Source organism: Ochotona princeps, chromosome 1 (genome assembly GCF_030435755.1).
Source record: "Ochotona princeps isolate mOchPri1 chromosome 1, mOchPri1.hap1, whole genome shotgun sequence".
In the NCBI taxonomy this organism is placed as follows: Eukaryota; Metazoa; Chordata; class Mammalia; order Lagomorpha; family Ochotonidae; genus Ochotona; species Ochotona princeps.
In genome coordinates this window covers 30,836,632-30,858,472 of record NC_080832.1, presented here as the reverse complement: position 1 = coordinate 30,858,472, position 21,841 = coordinate 30,836,632, and the positions used below count along the sequence as shown (strand labels likewise).

General features: G+C 39.1%; 1 protein-coding gene across 1 annotated transcript; it reads right to left on the bottom strand.

Annotated features, from left to right (window-relative positions):
* Positions 1 to 1,273: 1,273 nt before the first annotated feature.
* On the bottom strand, positions 1,274 to 19,699 carry VNN2 (vanin 2). Its single transcript, XM_004587242.3, is given in 8 exon segments — positions 1,274 to 1,465; positions 5,016 to 5,186; positions 6,456 to 6,516; positions 6,518 to 6,827; positions 8,040 to 8,328; positions 11,330 to 11,522; positions 19,250 to 19,380; positions 19,487 to 19,699. Coding segments are annotated over 8 exon segments (1,560 nt in total).
* Between the last annotated feature and the right edge of the window lie 2,142 nt (positions 19,700 to 21,841).

Here is a 21,841-nt window from a genome sequence, read left to right as displayed (position 1 = left end):
CAGTGGAGCTGGTTGGGTTGATCTAGGCTTCAATGCCCATTGACATGTGGGGCAGACTGGACCAGTCTGCTGTACATACTGGCAAGCACAGGAACCAGGGCAGGGGGCGGGCCTGGTGGTAGTTATTGCGGGTCACTCCGACTAGGCTGCAGCTCCCACTGGTTTGTCTAAGGGTCAAGTATGTGCTTGGTGGGCAGAATCAGTCCGGACTGCAACACCCATGAGTTCAAGGGGAAGATAGGGCTGGAAACAGAGCTGACCCAGCAAATGCAACCACCAGCAGAGCCATAAGCTCATTGGGACCACGGACTGTGCCAGATCCTGCGAAGGCAAGAACACACAAGAATCAGGTCTGGGATCATTTCAGACAAAGTTTTTTGGGGATCCCTCCAGCTGAATTGCTGATCTCAGAACCCAAACCATGAAGAGCAATGCAGATTTCATGGTCTGACCATGGAGTGCATGTGTCAAAGCTGAGCCTCCTCAGAGGCTCAGATGGAACAGTGGACAGCATATCCGGGTGCACATGGAGTATATGGCAGTCCGTCGGAACCTGGAGAGGGCACCTGGTACCACACCAGAGGATGGAGGACAGAACAAATCGATCATCTACCCCAGGCATGTACTGGCAGTGAAAATCTGGGCAAATGGAGACTCTAAGGTGATCTATTTCAGCCAGTGGATTCTGGAGAGATTTCGTCGTGCTTGGAATGGTGAGATTGGTAGCAATTCAGAACTGTTGAACAATATATCAAACCCACTTGGGCAGTGCCCTCAGAGCGTGCATTACGTTGGGGACCCTGGGATAGGTGGGAGGTTGGGTGGGAGGCTTCTCCATTTTTCTTTCCCCTCACCCCAGATACTGAAAAGAAAATAACAATAATAATGATGTGGGAAAAAAAGAAAATATAACTTTGATGATTATGTGATTGGGACTATATACATAGATGTATGTTTGCTAAAACTTTAAAATATTATCTTTAATGTCCCAATATTGCATATAAGTAACATCTAAGCTCCTCTCAAAGCTAAACACAAAGGCTGGCTCAGCCTTCACATTCCATATTGTTTCCACATATTACAATGCAATATTTCTGAATATCAAAACTGGGGACACAATTATCATGGAACTAAAAAATATTTAATGTATGTGCCTAGCAATTATTTGGCTATACTACTGAAGTAGCCATTCAAAGTTTCTTAGCAGACTTGAAAACTTAATAAAAACATTTAGCAATAGGTATGATGCAAAATTGAGCAAGACAGAAATGTCTTACACCATTACAATATTTTGTAAATATGCAATCATTAATATTGTGAAGACTGGCATGTAAAATATTGTTGAATTGTTGTTCCCACACGATTTGTGAGGTAAATCCTTTGCGTACCACCTCCCAAACAATGATCCTGTTAGAATAGGCTCTGATACTCCATTCTTATTTACCAAACGACCATCTTTTAGAACCTAAAGGAAAGATGATAAATGCAAGGTCAGTGTTATTACAATACACATGGCACAGAGAACAATGGTTTTCAAACCATCCTGTTCATAATGGTTAATTAAATGATCCTGCTTCGGAAGGAAGCAACAAGCAGAACTGGTGGGGAATAGCTACTTCAATGTAATAAAGACTAGAATAATTCCAGAGTTCCCAAAATTTGAGTTTCAATTGTCACCAGTAACACAAAGTCAACATTAGCAGCAGCAAAGATTCACTGAGTCCAATCATAAGATGTATACATTACACTTTTTCCCTCAAAATATTTAAAGCTAGTTGGTGAAACAGCAGATTCTGAATACAGAGAGAAAAATCAGGACTTTGCTACATTAAAGTTAAAAATATAAGTGCTTAGGAGGTCTCAGAAGGAAAATATGAACTGACCCCAGGGCGGAACATGATCCAGAAGAGATTCAGTCTGGCTGAAGACACTGCAAGAAATGGAGACCACAGTAGCAAAGACTCATTCTGAGACGAAGTGCACGTACAGGTCTAGGCGATATTTTGTCACTCTTGTTTGTTTAGGATAAAGGGTGTGCTAAAGCCAGAGGGACACAAGGCTCCTAAGAACAGACTATTGAATTCCCAAGAACTTTGGTATCTGGCAGCTTAATCAGTCATTCTTGAAACTGATGAAATTTACAAGTGCCACAGATCAGACCTTTTTCTTTTCTTCCTCAGTAATCCTGATTGATTGGGACTCCTGACCAGCAGCAACTATGATGGACATTTGATGAATGACTGTGGAGGTAGGAAATCACTGTTTCTACTTCTATCACTCATCATTTCCCTGCCTTACAAATAAACATTTTCAAAAATGTATATCACACCAGTGTTTAGAGTTGAAGGCTGGCAAAGAAGAGAACAAACCACATGGTCAGAGAAAGATGAAGCTGTGAAAGCCTTGAGTGATCAGGTCAACTCTAAAATCACACAGAATTCTCTTTAGGGGAGTAGAGTGTGCAAACTGCACAGCAATAGAGGCAAACATAAATAGTCAATAGAACAAGTCTTAAAAATTAACCCATCAGTTTGGGGCAGTTCAGTTTGGATGGGAAAGAAACAGAAATTGACAAAATGTGTAGTTTATAATAGGAAAACAAAATAACTAGATATTCTAGAAGGTAATTATTGTGATTCAGTGTTCACAAAATGTCTTCCTCCACATTATTACACTGTGAAGAGATATTATTACACAGTGAAGAGATATTCTTTCCTATACACAGTACATTCAGAGGCTAACATGACATTCGCATTATCATGCAACTAGTTAGTTGTAGAGTTCAGAATCTGACAGTGCTTCTGATAATACGCTGGAACTGCTCAAGACACTAAAGGCAGAGAGTTCCACATTGTGGACATGGTCAACAACACTCCACTCATTCAGTATACACCCAAGGGTGTGTATAGAAAGGACATACAACCGCAGTGTTGAAATCTCTGTATTGGTATAATCCTCTAGGAATGCGGAAATCTTTGCTGAGGGCTTATTCAGAGGTTGGTGATTATGCGGAAATGTTCAAGAAGATATTGTGAGCATGCGAGTACATGCCATTGAAAATTAGTATTATTAGTCTTTGTAGGAACAACATGTTAACAGGAGAATAATGTTCAGCAATTTCCCCAGTGAAAACAGTTGAAAACATAGAGAATTTTCTATGATTATTTGTCTATTTTTTTTTTTAACCACTGGGACTAAGATGCCTATGTCCCACATCAGGATGCCTGACTTTCACTCCTAATTCCAGCAAAGATTTCTGCATTTCTGTGTGATTTTAGAGTTGACCTGATCACTCAAGGCTCTCACAGGCTGATCTTCATCTTTAAAAATTGAACTCAGTTAAAAAGGCAAAGTGGTGCGATATAATACACTCAAACAGCTAGACACCATGCCTTCCTCCAGGATCTGTGTGAACTGCTTTCTCCTCCTTCACTTCTTTGAAAAGATCTCACATATTTTCAACTCATCTACACTTATTTCTGCCAACTACCTACCTCTGACATCAGTTTCCACTCTAACCTCCTCATCTCAGATCACACCATAATTTTCCATAAGTGTCACTTAAGTTTGTACTCCAGCCTCAGTTGGCTCATGTATCCCTACTAACTAGGTTCTGGGGTATATCAGAATTCCTTTTCTCTGGGTTCCACAAACTTAGGTTACACTCAGTGTTAAACTGTTGCTTTCTTAGAACTAAATATCTTTATGAAAGTGATACTCACATACTCCAATCTGATGATACAGATAGACATATACATATGACAATACACAATTGACCAAGTTACAGTCTTCTTTAATGTCTTAGATAAGTTACCTTAGATCCTATTTTCCTTACATAAAACATGTAGTGATTTCACTCTAGTTCCTGAAGCTCTGGCACAAGTCAGAGAAGACATTAATCCCCAAACTGGTAGAATATGTATAGCTATGCAATGTACATGTCATGTACTATCATACAGAAGCATATATTTATAATTCTACTTTGATATCAGCTTCACTACAGTCACTATCATTTCTGAATTAAATATCTGATTTTCTGTATGCCTCTACATGTGACAAAAGGTAATTAAAAACCAACAAGCAAACACTCTTCAATGAATGGTGGCTTAAGCTCAGAATTTCTGGGTCTATTGTGTTCTTCCAATGAAGTGTCAACACTAGTACTAGTTGTGAAAAATTTCAAAAGGTGACCACAAAATGCTACAACCTTCATCCAGGTCCTTCTGCAATATGATTTTTAAATTTCTCCCTTCAAGATATCTGAGTCATTATTTCTCTACAGTCTGTGGCTGTTAAGGCATCTAAAACCATGGTGCAAGAGGAAATTTGCAAAGAATTTTCTCACTGTGAATTTTAGTTTTAATGCCTGCTAGTGTCATTCAACTCCCGGGTGGACAAGTCTAAATTTACTGAAAGCTGGGATACCACCAAGAGAGAATGCCCCCATCACCCCAGCTATCCAAGACAAGCCTAGTACAAATCAATCAGTCCCAAGCAATCCTTCCATTAGTGGTAGATTCAGTGAGCCCAGGCAATATTACTTGAGCCTGTCTGTGACTAAATATGCCTAGTTCCACTGAATTTAAATTGCCAATCCACAAAATTAAGGCTAAGTAGTCAATGTTTAAATATATCATATTTGGGATGTTGTTTTGTCTCTTGTTTCACTGCATGAATGTCCACAAAATCAAAGGGCTGAACCAGGTTGAAGCTGGGAGCTGGGAACCAATCCAGTTTTCCCAAAGTGAGTAACAAGAATTCAACTACTTGAGTTTTCAACTGCTGCCTCCCAGAGTCTAGATCAGCAGGAAGGTAGACTCAGGAATCTGGGCCAGGGAGCACTGAACACAGGAATTCTGATGTGGAATCAGCATCCAAACCATAGTTCACTTGTCTGCCACCCAAAACATTAAGTTTTAAGGGATTATGTTACATAGCAAAATTCAACTTGTAAAGTTGTCTTATCCTGACCTATTTCATTTCTGAGATCAGATAAATACTCTTTAAAATCTTACTTCAAATTTTCCAGGTGATAGACGAATTTCAGAATATAGCACTTCAGGGAAAACATACTCTGCTGCAAAGGTGCCACTGAGGGAGAACATCTCAAACCGTGTAGAGGCAGTTTCTACTGGCTTGCCACATGTAGTCAGATTAGTAGTTTGGCACTTCAGCATTGTGCATACCTGAGTGAAACAGATACAGCAGACAGTGATGTATACATCTAATAAGTTACTTGCATTGCAACTGTTGACTTTTTTTTTTAATTGGGGAAATTTAGTCCTTCTTGGAGGCTGAATTTCTCATGGGCACAAGGATGCCATTCAGCTCCTCCCTCCTCTTCTTGGCACAGATATGTGTCCCCTATTCTTTTGTTCATGAACTTGAACTGTCCTGGTAGGCCTTGAGTAGCTTGAGGGTTAGGGTTAGGGGTTCGGGTTAGGGCACAATGCTCATACAGGGCACACCTGCACACCTCCCAGATCACATCCCTCATGCACCTGGTGTGCTTGAGGAGGTGCTGGGGCAGTGGCTGTGCCTCAGCTTGCTCACATTCTTGGTCATCATATGACCTTATTGAGGCCTATGTCTGCAAGGTTGCACAGAGCCATGTCTGCAGCTTTCTGATGGCTGCTGGCATGAAAGTTGTTGACCTACTTTTCACCATAGCTAGGTTTAATTTTCTTCCTCCATAAAACACTTTGGAAGATGTTACTTGCAATAGTCTACCTACTGGAAATGGAAAAATATTTGCAAATCAATCCACCTCCTGCATAGTAAGTAGATCGAGAAAAAAACAAAAGTACTTTATAATTAGGCTTAACCAGTTAGTTCAGTGTGTCAGATGATGGCATTGAGCCTATGGAGGTGCAGATACTGAGATGGAAAGGATGATTAAAATATTGATGATTCTTGCACCTTACTTCCCTTTCTTCATCCTGTTGGTTAGGTGAGGCATAGAATACAACAAGAAAACACAAATTCATAGCTAAAACTGTATAAAATGCTTGCAAAACACATAATTTGGTAAAGAATTAAAAGATAAAGGCATCTAATTCCAAGAAAAACTAAGATAACTGTGGCACTTCTGATTATCGTTGATTTTACAAATTAAGATTTTTTTTGTGCTCAGACACATTGGAAACAGAGGACTTGAAATTCACCAAAATCTGTATGTAAGTTTATCAATCGAATAAAATGTTTTCATGGCTAGATTAATAATCTGCTTTAGAAGTACATAATTAATCATATACTTGTTTCAGTTATAATTATTTTATGAGTCCTTGTGTATGTGTGTTTGAGTGTGTGAGAGAGAGAGACAGAGAGAGAAACTGGCAGTGCCAATGCCTGGAGTCATGCCAAGAAAAAGTACTTAGTTTCCTGGAACAAACATGAGAAGTTAACCTAGAATTTACTAACACCAGAACACTCCCTTTCACTTGAGCTGAGTTTACCTGGCAGTATTCTCGCCTCCTTCGGCCGTGAAGTCCTGTAAAGGCTCCTAGGACATAAACAATCCTTTTCTTTTTCTAGCATTCTGTAGCTTAAATGACAGCAAAGCTCTTTGTGACAAACTGTAATATTTCCATCATTTTCCAAAAGTTCTGTGAAATTGAACCCATCTTGAGAAATAAACCCTATGAAAGTATTTTTCTGTACTGGGAATGGTGCAATGGTCACAGCATAGGCACTCCAATTCACAGCTGTTGGGTAGGAAGGAGAGTTTCGGGGATGTGAATCCAACTCAGAAACAAGGAGATGTCCCGACTCTCTTTTTGTGTCATAATAGTACGCTTTGGGAGAGTCTGGTGTATAGATGCCACTTCCTGCAAATGGAAGACAAATCTTATTAAAACATCAACACAGAAAAACCAAAACATTGCATGTCCCAGCAGGACAAGGTATGTGATCTTGTGATCTTGTTGGCTGACAAAAATACATACAGGCTTCTAGTTCCACTGAACACTTAATATTTCCCATTTCTTACTGTGTATAGAAAAAAAAATTTTTAATTTTCCAATGGTCTCATGTCAAGCAGCATTTAAAACAGTGGCAATTTGTGTTAGCTCCGAAGAAAAGTAAACCAAACGTAAAATCTTTGTATTCAGGAATTCCTCTCAGGGAGGACAGCATAATAGAAATTTTTCTTCCATTCCACACCGCTGTTGAAAATTCTTCAACATTCAACTCTCCAATAGGCAGAGCCAATTCCTTCCATTGAGTGTAGCCTGGACTTAAACACTCCCTTCTGATGAACAGAATGTGATAGAGATGATGGTGATGATGAGTCATAAACAGTATATGATTCATTCTGTCTTTTGCCTTCATCACCTGCTACTAATGAAGTCAGTTGCCATGTCAGGAGACTACATCCTGCAGCCCTATAGAGAAGCAAATGGCAAGAGACAGGCCAACAACCATTGAGAAACTGAACACTCCTTCCTAGAGCCATAGGACTAGGCCTTCTGGAGGTAGAATTCCAGCCCAAGACAACCCAGCAGATGGCTGCAAGCCCAGCTAACAATTTCACTCTATTGGCTGAGACAGCCAGAAATACAATCACTATCATATTCCTGATCAACAGTAACTGTAAACTGTGCTGGTCTAAGCCATTTGCTTCTAACTTTCTAGTCCATTGCCTTAACCATTTGGCCAGACTACATCGCTAGGCAATTGATTCTAGATCAGCACATCAGCCTTGGCCGGTTTAGAGCTCATGTCTGTTGAGTTCGTCATGTGGATAACCTATAGTATATTACTTGACATTGAAATGTCTTGATTTTCTATTCTGTATATTGGGATGTTAATCGCCATCATACAGACTTAAAATGATGAAATAAAATAATACATATAAAGGCTTTCACACAACCGCATATATTATAATAAAGCATTCATTTTTCATCTTTTTGTGCAAAAGGATTTTAAACATAGTGAGGAGTCTCAACAGAAAAGCAACAGGTTAAGCTGGATAATAGATTAATATTAGTTACAATGTGCTTGAAGTATAAAGCCACCGGCTTCACTTGGCCATGTATTACCTGTCATATTTTGGCTGACATGGTGTATGTTGGCCACAAGAAGATTAACTCTCATTCCCATTGCCCAAGCTGAATGGAATCCAACTGCTGTCAAGGGGGGCAGAACATTCATCCAAGCTGATGGGAACAGTACGGTGTCCACATGGAACTCTTTCACCAAGGTAACAGCAGGATCATGGGAAAGTATATCAAAGCATGTGAAAATGCTGAACCTTCCAAATGTGGTGTTGAAAGTTATCAACTCCGGCTTCTCAAGGACATCAAATTGAGGCTCAGAGTAGAGGTGGTAGTATAATAAATACAGAGAATAAAATAGTAACAAACTTGGGATGGTCAACAGCAAGAAGTCTCCAAGGAAATAAGCTACTCCATCAATGGCAAATACATTGCTGACAAGAAGTGTTGAAGAGTCAGCAGTATTTGTCTACAGCATCAGTCCTTCACACCTTTCTGAGTCTCTCCCCATAAGTTTCAAAGGCTATGAAATTCATGAAAGCCAAAGATATGGGCCGCTTTTCATTGATTCCTGAATTTCTAGAAACATGACAAATGCACGTGAAGCACATGCCACCTCCCTCTTGGTATTCCCATTCAAAATAATCTCAGGTGCTCTCTTTTGTGCACCAGCTTTTGAAATTATTACTGAGGGGAAAAAGTTCTGTTAAATTATTCCTGATTCCTTCCAAGTAAATTCAAATTCTTCCTGATTCTTTCCAACTGATCTATGCTAATAAGAAAAAACAGGGTAAACAATCAAAAGTTCTGCAATTTAGATTTATATTTATATCTAAAAAAAATTTTAAGAAATTGAACTGTACTAATATCTTTATACTTTTTTAATTTTATTTCCTACTGTCGGTCTATATAAATAATTACCATTGTGAAATAGAAAATCATGAAACTACAGAGAGAGAGATGTTAAGGATTAACAAATATACGGGTTTGTATATTATGGCACATGTGTTAAGGGAAGCTTTTGTACAGGCTACAAGTCTAGATCTCTTGAATGAGTATTCACTGGTTATAAAGAGAAGTGGTCCAGGAACCCTTTGATAGATTAACTTGACTACAGAAAGGAGCAGGCTTTCTGGGGTTTGAAGGGATTTTTGCTCGAAGATACTCCAGTCAGCACGGGGTTATATTGAGCATTGTGCAGACAAAATTGCAGTCTGCAGCTGTGTGGGGCACCTCCAGGTGGCTGAGGCCGGCCTCCAGCCAGAACTGCTGAACCACTTTTTTCATCAGACATGGCAAAGGCAAAGAGAGGCGCCAGTTAGTCGGGATCACTGATCAGCGAGGTGAGAGTCCATGAGGACAGACTACAAGGGTTGGGGAGAGGCTCCAAACTTGGTCTAGATTTCTGGTTCTGGGCTCAGCGACACTCACCTTAACCGGCTGCACCAATGTCTTAAGAACAGACTGTCAAAAGTACTATTACTACATCCACTTGTCAGAAACCATATGCAATCCTTGAGGTATGCTGACGGAAGAATTAGAGCTCCCAGTTTAACCAAAACGGCCACAAGTTTCTAAAAGCAAGATCCTCACTTTGTGTGTATTGTATCACCTGTACTTTACCTAGGGCTGTGGAAGTTGACTGACCAACGACACAACTGCTGTTAACTAACTCAGCCCTTACAGAACAAAATCATAGCTTTTAAAAATTCTTGCAAATAAATCCATACTAATAATATAAACGCAGCCTCCCAAACAAAAAAGAGCAATGCTTAACCTTCCTATTCATAGTATGAAATGCCTTTTCCGGCAAAATTGAGGTTTATTTATGTGTGAAAAACAGAATTAAAGTTTATTTATGTGTGAAAAAGTGAAATGTAGAAGTGAAAAGTAAAAGTAAAGATAATGTAACCTCATTATTTTTTAAGGTATGCAAAGGTAAAAATAAAACCAACATGGAGTCGCTATTGTTCAAGTTCGTCATTATATTAAGGAAATAGGTCATAACTAGGACAGGAACAATGTGATTTAACTTGCTTTGCTCTTGCTTCTGTAAAATGCTTTTGTGAATAGAGTTAGTTAAAAGGGCCCACACAATGAGATATTAATCACTAAAGGAGTGGACCCCCTGTACTAGGAGGTTCTGTGATTAACTCCCTCCTTATACCAAAAACTTTTAACTTTTAATTAACTGGGGTCGCATCAGCCCAATAAACATCTAGTAACTGGGAATGAGTTGTCCAGGAAATGAATTCTGTATTGAACTCTGTATAAACCTTGTATGATCAGCCTTGTATAAAACACTGCACGTGTGCTGTTGTGGGACGCACTACGGTAAGGAGAGTGGGTCCAGACAAAACTATTGCAGCATCAACTGGAACATGTTGCAGTTATTATAGATTTGTTTGAGGATTGAGCAGCTACAACAACCCCATTATGATGAAACTATCATAAACACTGTATTTATTGTTAAATATAAAAGTCAACATGCATACACTGAGGATTCATGATAATAATGAAAACTGTGTCTATGAAACAGAAGAAATCTGTTTCCTGTATAGAATTTTTTAATGTTTTCAAAACATATTTCTAGTGGGGAGTCATGATCTAAATTATTTAAAAATCACAAATTTAATGTCATTTCTCTTAATTAACTTTTATATTCTAGTAGACAATTCCAGAAGATAATTTTCTCTACTCAAAAAAAAAACAAAAAAAAAACCACCTCTGAGACAGCTACGAAATATGCTTGGAAAACTGTGGGGAGCAAAGAAACAGTAAAAACTGCCTGCATACTATACATCCCATCATCTCTCTACACCTAATTCAGGACGACATTATGACATAAGTGCTATTTTACTCTTTTTTTAATTTAAAATTTAAAATAAAAGTGCTATGGCTTGACCTCAAATCCACAAAAGGTATATTTTGTAGTTTGATAGAAAATTAACTTACATGAAACCAAATGATGGAATTTTGAAATATCTTTACACCATTTAAATGTTACAAAGATCCATATTAAAGTTGTATTAGCATCTTTTAGCTCAATATTAAAGTTACCCTTATATTCAGGAAAAAAAACATAACCCTTTAAGACGTTTTTCTAACAGGTTTCCTCCCTTTTCTAACAGGTTTCCTCTTACATTTTTCAAGGTTACTTTTAAATTAAACAATGTTTTTCATCACTCATTTTTCTTAAAAATCTATGGCAAGATTGTATACATAGTCTTGGTAACATTATATTATACTTCACATAGAAAATAAAGTCCAAACTCCTAAACACAACTTTGATCACTCTTAAAGCTGACTGTGTGGTATGGGGCCACCTCTCTTACCTTGTGATAACGAGCCACCAGTTTTCCTTCTGAATCATACACCACATTGGTGTTGTATTGATAATAGCCATTACGAGGACATGTGGAGCTTTGAGAATTACATGGTTTCTTATCCCCGATATTTGCCAATACATAGATGGAGTTGTTCTTGGCCAGGCAGCTGAGTCTTGTTTGTACTGGTGTGTGACCGAATCTAAATGAAATTTCAGTGAAAACGTTTCAGTTCTTTCAAAGTATTTCAGTTATTTTATGCAGAGACTGTAACAACATAAAGGCCTAATCATGACTGCAGTCATCATAAAAAGCTACTTGTCAATGTGTACAAGAAAAGCCCAAGTCATGCTTAAATGGATGAATACTTTTTAAACTGATGAATATTTTTACAGGGTATCTATGATTTTCAAATTCATGAGTCAATCCCTTTATTACCTAGCAATGATTTGCTCTCTCCTGGTTCATTCCAACAGCATGAAATATGCTTATCTCCACCTTTCAAAGAAAATTAAGTCTTTCTGGACCCAACTCACCCTTCCAAATATTGTGGTAAATCTCAATTGTCTTTACTGAAAAACAGCTTAAAAGAATTGTCCATTTTACAGTCCACAACTCTTGCTCTCCTAATATTTTTTGAAACACTCCATTAGATTTTCAATTCAACCATTACAATTCCCATTAGTGGCAGAAACATCCTCTATATCATAGTTGGTGTCTTTATACTTGATGTACTTGAGGCAGGTGAAGCAGGTATTCTGCTACTGGAAACATTAGACTCTCTTGCTGCATTCACCGTCTCATTTTCTGACTCATTGGCTACTATTCTCCGTCTGCTTTGCCACCTATTCCTTACATTCCCTGTGTCTCAACACTGGAATTTTTTTTTATGATTCAAGCTCTACACTTATCTTTTTTTCTCAAATGAATTTCATAAATTAATTCATCATGATATTAAGAATTATCTGTATGCTAGCTCTTGATTTTCTATATCCAAATCAGACTTATGTATCTGACAGTCAGATGGACATGTGCACCTGGATGCCTGCATAGAGCCATAAACATAAGACGCACAAAGTTCAGTTTCTGAGTTCCACCCCCAGACTGGCTATTCCTTCAGTGCTCCCTGTATCCATGATGGAGTCTGATTCCTCCTCTTGAAATAACTATACCTAAGGTGGGTGATGATGCTGGCTCACTTTCTCTCAGCTTGCATCCTCCATTCTTGGATCTTGAAAATATGTTTATGAATCAGGAAAACAATGCCACACATAGGTGTAGTCAATGACTTTTGGGGGAAAAAAATGAGAATCACAGGCAATTTATACAAAAATAAATGAGATCACATCTAGCTAAGAAGCTTCCGCACTGCAATGGAAATTGTCAACAAACTGAAGGAGCAACCAAAAGAATGAAAGAAAATGTCTGCAAACTATGCATCTACAGAGGATTAATATCCAGGATCTATAAAGAGCTCAGTAAACTCAACAACAAAAAGCAAACAATCCCATTAAGAAATGGACCAATGACATGAACAAGCAAATTTCAAAGGATGAAGTGTAAACGGACAATAGCCACATGAAAAGATGTTCATGAAGATGGTGGAATAGGGTAAGGTCATATTTAAACAGATGGAGAAATATGTAATCAGGATGAAGCAAGGGGACACATTCCAGGAAATAGGAGAGGACAGAACAATAGCAGAGGGGTACCTGGAGACTGACAAACACAACGGTGTGGTGTTGCAGTGACTGGTACTCCAGGGGCATTCAGCTAATGGTGATCTCAACTCCACCAGCAGCCAGAACTCCACCAGCTACCAGGTGGGAAGAGACTTTCACTGGGAGCTTGTTAGGTAACCCCAGAGAAAGAACTATCCATCTGGCTGGTCTATTTGATTTGACCAGGAGCAGAGACAGAGCAGCAGATCCCTGAAAGACAGTGCAGAAACAGCGTGGATTTTACAGCTCAGTCTGCCCCCTAAAGCCAAATTGGGCACCATTTCGCTTAAGGAGGAAAAGGTAAGGGGAAGGAGTGAGCATACGCTGAGCTGGGAGCAAACTCTTTTCTGACTCAGTGAACTGCATCAACGTGGCATTCTGCAGGTTCCACCCAAGACAGGTCTGGGTAGCCTTAAGACCTGATGGCCAGCAGATCAATAACTCCAGTAGGGACACATCAGGTGCCATTTTGTACACTGTGGCAATAGCTATAGGACTGCAGGAGAAAACAGTGAACTGTGCATGTGCTAAGCTTGTGAGAACTCACTGAGTTCCATGGATTGCACTGGTCCCGAGGGAAAATAATGCCGACTGTGGCATTGTACAGCTCAAAATAGGTCCATGTGGCACCCAGACCTAACGGCCAACAGGTTCCAGCAAGATCAGCACCACCGACAACCTAGCTGTATAGGACACGTGGTGTCTCCTGAATCCTGGGACCTAACCAACTGAAAGTGGGAGAAAGGTTGTATAGACAACAGTGAGGCCTCAGCATGGTATCACAGGAAGTGGAATTTGGTGAGCCAGGAGTTGGGGCTACTGAGACCATGCTGGAAATCTAACATAAGAACCCAGACCTGGGGCCCGGCGGCGTGGCCTAGTGGATAAAGTCCTCACATTGAACGCCCTGGGATCCCATATGGGTGCTGGTTCAAATCCTGTCAGCTCCACTTCCCATCCAGCTCCCTGCTTGTGGCCTGGGAAAGCAGTTGAGGACAGCCCAAAGCTTTGGGACCCTGCACCCTTGTGGGAGACCTGGAGGAGGTTCCTGGTTCCCAGCTTCAGATTGGGGCAGCACTGGCCATTGCGGCTCACTTGGGGAGTGAATCATTGGACGGAAGATCTTCCTCTCTGTCTCTCCTCCTCTCTGTATATCTGACTTTGTAATAAAATAAATAAATATTAAAAAAAAAAAAAAAGAAGAACCCAGACCTGCAACTTGATGGAGGGAGTGACACAATTAGCTGCAAGCAAAGAGTTGTGTACCAACCACAATAAGTAAAATCAAACTGTAGACCTGTGGGTGACACAGCTGAGAAACCTGCTCCAAGGATAAGACTCCGCTTACCAGAAATACAATGACCAAAAGCAAAAACAGAGACAAAAGCACAATGAATATTACTGAAAACTCCCCTGCAAAGGAGCAAAACCCTATGCCAACCTCAGAGTTAACTGAGGAAGACATCAAGAAAATGGAGCACACAGAATTCAGAAAACTCATTTTAAAGCTTCTGATCAACAATGAGAAGCACATACAAGAGTTCAAAGAATTTAAGGAATATTTTACACAAGCAATAACAGCAATAAAGCAAATCAAGGTTGGTATATCAGAAATTAAGAACACAGTAGAGCAAATTAAAAGTACAATGGAGTGTCTCCAAAACAGAATGAAGCATGCAGAAGAAAGAATCTCAGAATTGGAAGGTATTTCCTGTCACCAGGGGAAGCAAACAAAAAGCTGGAAGCAGAGCTGGATCAGGCAAAAAAAAAGTATTCAAGAATCGAAAGACACTATTAAGAGGCCTAACGTAAAAGTTATGGGAATCCCAGAAGGTGTAGAAAGAGAAACTGGTTTTGCATATATACATAATGAAATAATAAAGAAAAATTTCCCTAATCTAGAGAAAGAATTGGGAAACAAGATGCAGGAGGGGCACAGAACTCCCAACAGGCTTGATCAAAAGTGATCTTCACCAAGACACATGATCTTCAAGCTCTTCAATTGAACATAAGGAAAAGATCTTTAAATGTGCATGTGAAAAAAATCAATTGACATATAAAGGAATGCCAATTAAACTCACAGGAGATCTCTCACAGGAAACTCTACAGGCCAGAAGAGAATGGAGTGACATATTCCAGATTCTAAAAGAAAGAAATTGTTGGCCTAGGATAACATATCCAGCAAAGCATTCTTTTGTCTTTGAAAATGAAATAAAAATCTTCCACAGTAAAGAAAAGTTAAAAAAATTTGCCTCTTCTAAACCTGCCCTACAAATGATACTTCAAGATATTCTCTTGACAAAGAAGAGGAATAGCACTAAACAAAACCAAGGCAAATGGAAAGAACGTTCCAGTAAAATGACAAAAGAAGACTAAACCAATGAACAACCCATTCATAAAATGGCAGGACCAAAGTACCAACCATACATATTAAATTCTGAATGTAAATGGCCTAAGCTTAATCAAACATCATAGATTAGTACACTGGATTAAAAAACAAAACCCATCTATTTTTTGTCTAAAAGAGACACATTTCACCAACAAAAATCAGTGGAAACTATATTGCATGGGTTTTGCTGTTTGCTGTTTCATCTCTTCAAAACACTTTCTTCTGATTAAATTCTTCAATGACTCATAGATCATACAGTAGCATCATTTTCTTCAAGAAGGTTCTTGATTTTCATTTCTTCAGGTACACATTAGTCATTTAGCAGCATGTTATTTAACTACTTGGTGTTGTTAATTTCGTTTTTCTCCCTGATGTTGATTCTGTTTTGTGGCTTTTCATTTAAGGTGATGTATTGTAGCTGTGTAATGGAGACTTTCATATCTAGTAACATGTTATTTAACTTCATGGCATTGTAAATTTCTATTTTTCTTTCTATTGTTGATTTTGTATTATGACTTTTTATTTAAGGGATGTACAACAGCTGTGAAATGGAGACAAACATATCCAGATGTGAGGATACAGTGTAGTATGCATTTCTGCTTCCAAAGATGGACTTATAATGAAGCTGTTCACTATATCTTGACAATAGGATGCTGGACTCTCTGCCATTGTCCATGCTCGCAATGATGGACGTATGACCTAGCATGAAGAACTATACTGTAGTAATGATATAGAGGAACTAGGTGGGACGGGGAATTGGGGCTGGGATAAGGGAAATAACAGGAGCCTATGGAACTGTGTCATAAAATGATGTTAATAATAATAACACTAATAATAAAATGTAAATGTGACAAAATAAATTGGCACAACAGGGTTTAGCTTCACATAGCTGTAGAACTGTACCCACCTGTGTTTGCGATAGTAAAAAAAAGAAAGAAAGAAAAGATGTTGATGACCACTAGACATCAGAGAAATGCAATTTAAAAAATACGATGTTTCCTCTCACCTCAGTTAGAATGGCTATAATCCAATAATAATAATAGTAATAACAATAACAATAATAATAATAAATACTGGTGAGAGATGGAGGAAAAGATACCCTAATCCACCACTGGTGGGAATGCAAACTAGATACAAGCATTATGGACATTATGGACATTACTGAGAAATCTGAAAAACAAATCTAGGCCTTGTCTTGGCATCCCACTCCTGGGAATTTACCTAAACCAAAGTAAATCAGCATATGAGAAAGATTTGTAAACACAGGCTTATGGCTGTTCAATTCACAATAGCTATGACATTGGATCAACCCAGATGCCCATCAGCTGATGACTAGAAAAAATGTGATATGTATATACACACTATGGAATATTAGTTGGGCATAAATAAAATATGCAATCTTGTCTTTTGCAATGAAATTGATGCAATTGGAAATCACAATGCTTAGTGAAACAAGCCAGTCCCAAAAAGACAAATACCACCCTGACCTGTAATACTTAGACTAATACTTAGAATACCAAAAAATGTAATCTACATGGGTAAGATTAGCATTTTGATATTTGATTATTGTTTAAAGCCTCTGTCTTTTCTCTTGAGGAATAGTAGGGTTGTTCTACTCACTATGTGTTGGAATCTTTACCTAGCAGAGACTTAATCCTGTGATTGCAAAGTGAAATCAAAATTATGTCATTGTAAACATTTTTTCTAACTTATTGTGAAATTTGCTCACTTTATATACATAAAATTAGCTATAAGAAAGATGTTTCCAAACAATGTGAAATAAGCCTTCTCCCAATGCTCCCACACAAACAACCATCATAAGTTTCAGTAGCTGCAATGATCTTTCACCCTGCTGTGAGACGAAAAACACTTTCAAAGTACTTATTCAGCTATTGGTCTCTGTTTTTACCTAACAGAAATTTTACTAAAAACATCATGAACAGCATGAGCTAAGAACAGGAAGGATGGGGAGATAGAAATGCCCACCATCATGTACCTAGACAGGCTTCTCTTGGGGTGATCAACATATTTAGTCCATGTAAACACATGTCCTGATACCCTACATAGAATCATTAAGATATCTGAGACAGTGCAGGATTCATACTCTTCCATCAATAACATAACAGAGAAATATTTTTGCTTAATTTGAAGTAGAAGAGTGAGGGAAAAGGTGAAGTAATGCAAGTGAGCAACTTATTATCCTTAAGTGTACAATCTCTATATAAATGAATCATCTTCAAGGCAAAATATACATAGTGCTTACACGCATTATACATATATTATACTATATTATTACATTATTATTATCATATACTATAATAATCTATTTATTTATAATGGAGGAATTTCAAATAAGTTTTTCCAGAAAAATTAGCTCCATGATCCTAGAAGAAGCGGTTTCACAGCATAATGTCTTATGTTCCACTAGAAAGTATAGAGTGAGGGCTTTTTGCCATAATAAGGAGACAATAAAACAAAAATATTTCGTGGGCAGCACATTGGCTCAACTGGATAATCCTCCACCTCCAAGCACCGGCATCCCACATGGATGATGTTTCTTGTCCCAGCTGCTCTGCTTTTGATCTAGCTCCCAGCTTCCCAAGAATGGCCCAATGTCTTTTGACTCTTCATCCACATGGGAGACCCAGAAGGAGTTTTGTGGTTCCTGGCTTTGCATAGGCCCAACTCCAGACATTGTGGCCATTTGGGGACTGAACCAGTGGATGGAAGATATTTTTTCTCTGTGTCTCTCCTTTTCTCTGTAAATCTACTTTTCCAATAAAAATAAATGAATCTTTAAAAAAAAAAAGAACTGAAATAGTGTTCCTTCAACAGAGACATTGGGATGTTTTCCTAACATATTGTTTATTTCAGATAGTCATGTATATTCATGAGCTTCTTTTCCATTAATTTTCCTGATGAATACTTTGTTTATATATTGTATACAAATTTAATAACATTCTGTCATAAATGGGAACAATGATTTGATACAATGGTTAAGAGAATGCTTCAGAGACCTGCTTCGCTCAATGGAATGCCTGCACTCAAGTGCTGGCTCCACTTCCAACCCAGCTCCTTGCTAATGCACACCTTCAAAGACAACAGTTGATAGTCAAAGTACTTGGTTCCCTATATTCCACGGGAGATACTCAGGTTGAGTCCTAGGCTCTGGAATTTAATCTAAACAGCCCTAATCACTAGGGGAGTGAACCAACAGATGGAATATCTCTATACCTTTTTTTTTTCTCTCTCTCTCTGTGGTTCTTCTTTTCAAATAATGATAAATAAATAGGCCTTAAAAGAAAATATTGTCAAATGATATCTATTTTTTTTTAAGATTTATTTATTTATTTACTTGGAAGTCATAGATACAGAAAGAGACAAAGAGAGGGACATTTTCTATCCGCTGGTTCATTCCCCGGATGGCCACAACTGCCAGGACTGGGCCAGCCAGAAACCAGGGACCAGAAGCATCATCTGAGTTTCTTCCACGGGTTTAGGAACTCAAGTGTTGGATCATCTTTCACTGCTATTCCAACAACATTAGCAACAACTTGATTGGAAGTACAACAGCCAGGACTGGAATTCTTGCCCGTATGGGATGCTGGTATTGTAGAAGGCAGCTTAGCCAACTATGCAGTAGTGCCAACATCCAAATGATATCTAAATATGTTTTTTAAAATCTAACAAATGTCATGATAAATACAAGCATAACATACACCATTATGTATGAAATTGAACATCAATCATTTTGCTTTGATGAATGTGGACTTTTTTTTAAAGTACAACTCTTGAGGGTAACTAGGACAGCTGAAATACCTGTGAGGGTCTTGACATGGAATCCAGTTCACCTGGGGATCTGGGATCTCTTCCAGATAAGGGAAAATTATTTCTCTAGTAAATCTCCATCCATAAAGTGCATCTTCTGGAGTCACAATGATTTGAGCATTCTGTTCACAATAAGGCAGATCAGAATCAGAGATAATTTAACCCTTCAATCTGTCACAGGCACTCATGACCTCTCATAAACTCTGATTGGTAGAAATTAACAAATACCATCTTTGCCGCCTCCTTAACCGCGCTCTCTAGAACATTCATATTCTTGTTCATGAGAAGCAAGGCATCATCCTGAGAAATAGGGGTTTCTGTTTCCTTGGGTAAAATGACGGCATGTTCATACACTGCAGCTGTAAAAGTATCCAGAGCACCAACATGCAGAGTGATGAGGGCAAAAATGGCCACACATGTCAGAAAGGAGGAAGTGATCATGCCACCGTTCAGCGATCTAGAAGCAGAACATTCACGGGTTATGTATAGAGGGGAAAACATAAACATGTGTGTTAACATACAAGGTGCCAGCTACTGGGCGTTTGTTTTAGCATGTTATGAATATATTGTACCTGACCACTTTCGAGAGACAAAATGCTGCAGCCTAAGGCACAATCAGAAGTTATTGGGATTAAGAAACACATACTATTGATAAGGTCAACTTTAAATTTCTTTAAATTTCAACTATAAGGTACATGTTCAGAGCAACAGTAACGATGTTACTTAGGATATCGATGTTCTCTATTGATCTGTCTCGGTTTGCATTTCAGGTCTGTTTTCCACTGGGTCTACTTGGGAGGTGAAGGTTCAGCTACTCAGATTCCTGGCTCCTGTATGGAGGTCCTGAACTGAGTTCTCAGCTCCTGGCTTTGGCTCAGCCCTCTGTGTGCTGCTGCAGACATTTGGAACAAAGCAAGCGGTCAAGACCTTTCTTTGTCTAAAAATAAGTAAATTAACTGAAATATCAAATCACAACATTTCACTCATTATTAAGCTTTCCTTTTCCACTTTCTGTTCACCTCTGCTTCTCATCTAAAGCTTCAGGTAACCCCACCTGCTCCTTCAGTATTCAGAGGTTATTCTGAGAGACCAAAGTACATGAAAGCCCCTGATGATATTTTGAAGAGAGTTACAAATATGAACCAAACTGGTTGACAATTTAGTCATGAAGCTGACCACTAATATCATGTCATCGTTAGACCCACCCAACCCTACGTTCAGTTAAACATTGAATCTAGTCCATTTGTGGACTTTGCTGGAGATTGACCAAGGTTGGGTTGAACTGACAAGGTATCTGGACCAAGCCAGGCAGAGCAGACAAACCTCAGCAGGATGGTGGAGGTGAATCAAAAATACACCACAGGGGCCCTGTGCGGTGCACTAGCAGCTAGTCCTCGCCTTGCATGCACTGGAATCCCATATGGGTGCTGGCTCTAATCCCAGCTGCCCCACTTCCCATCCAGCTCCCTGCTTGTGGCCTGGGAAAGCAGTAGAGAATGGCCCAAAGCCTTGGGATCCTGCACCCGCATGGGAGACCTGGAAGAAGTTCACTTCGGATTGGCACAGCACCTACCATTGCGGTCACTTGGGGAGTGAATCAGTGGATGAAAGATCTTCCCCTCTGTCTTTCCTCCTTTCTCTGTATATCTGACTTTGCAGTAAAAATAAATAAATCTTTAATAATCGTAATAATAATAATAATGCACCAAGGAATTCGCACACACATGTGGTGTCCAGTTCCATCCAGGTGACACCATCCTCTCACTCCAGGCTTAGATGGCTTAGATGGCTCTTCAACTGTTAGGCAGTCCACACATTTGTATCCTGGAGAAAATCCGTGAAGGTAATGATGAACACACAACCTTGGGGCCTGTGAGTGCTCCACAGAATAGAAACTATCGTGCTGTGCCAAATTGCATTAATCACCTGTTTTCTCACCTGAGGCAAGAGCGATTTCATGTAGTTCACACTACTCTCCTGCTTTCCTCTCTAGATTAGGACTGTAAGTTGTACTATTTTTTCTGGGTTGATAGAATGCTCTGTCAGTTTCAGCCTGCCATGATATTCTCAATAGAAAAACATTCATAAGCCCTGTTATTGGTAATTTCACGTACCACGCTGATCATTTACCCTACCAAAAGTTTACTACATTTATGGATAATTTATGTTCTAAATTTCTTGGCTGAATTCAAAGCTGTTAGTAAAGTGAGGAAGACAGCCACAGCTGGAATAAATCTGACCGAGCTGGCTCACAGTCACTTACACACTTGGGCAGTTGCCCAGACACGAGTTTAAAAGGGCATGATACAAAACTAAAACTGAAATCTCAGACACGGGGGAACGACAAAAAGATACATTAAAAATAGAGAAGCCTCAACCTGTGATGCATTCATTGTTTCATCCGACAACATGGAGACATCCCAGTAATGCAGCAATAAACAAACCTGGTAACTACTCACAGATTACGAGGTGAAGCCCTCTGCTCCTCTGGGTCTCATGTGGCTTCCTTTAGCGAGCGTCTCCTCCTCCAATCACCCCTGACAACTTTCTCTTTGTGTTGCAGTCTCGGGGCGAGTCCTCCGC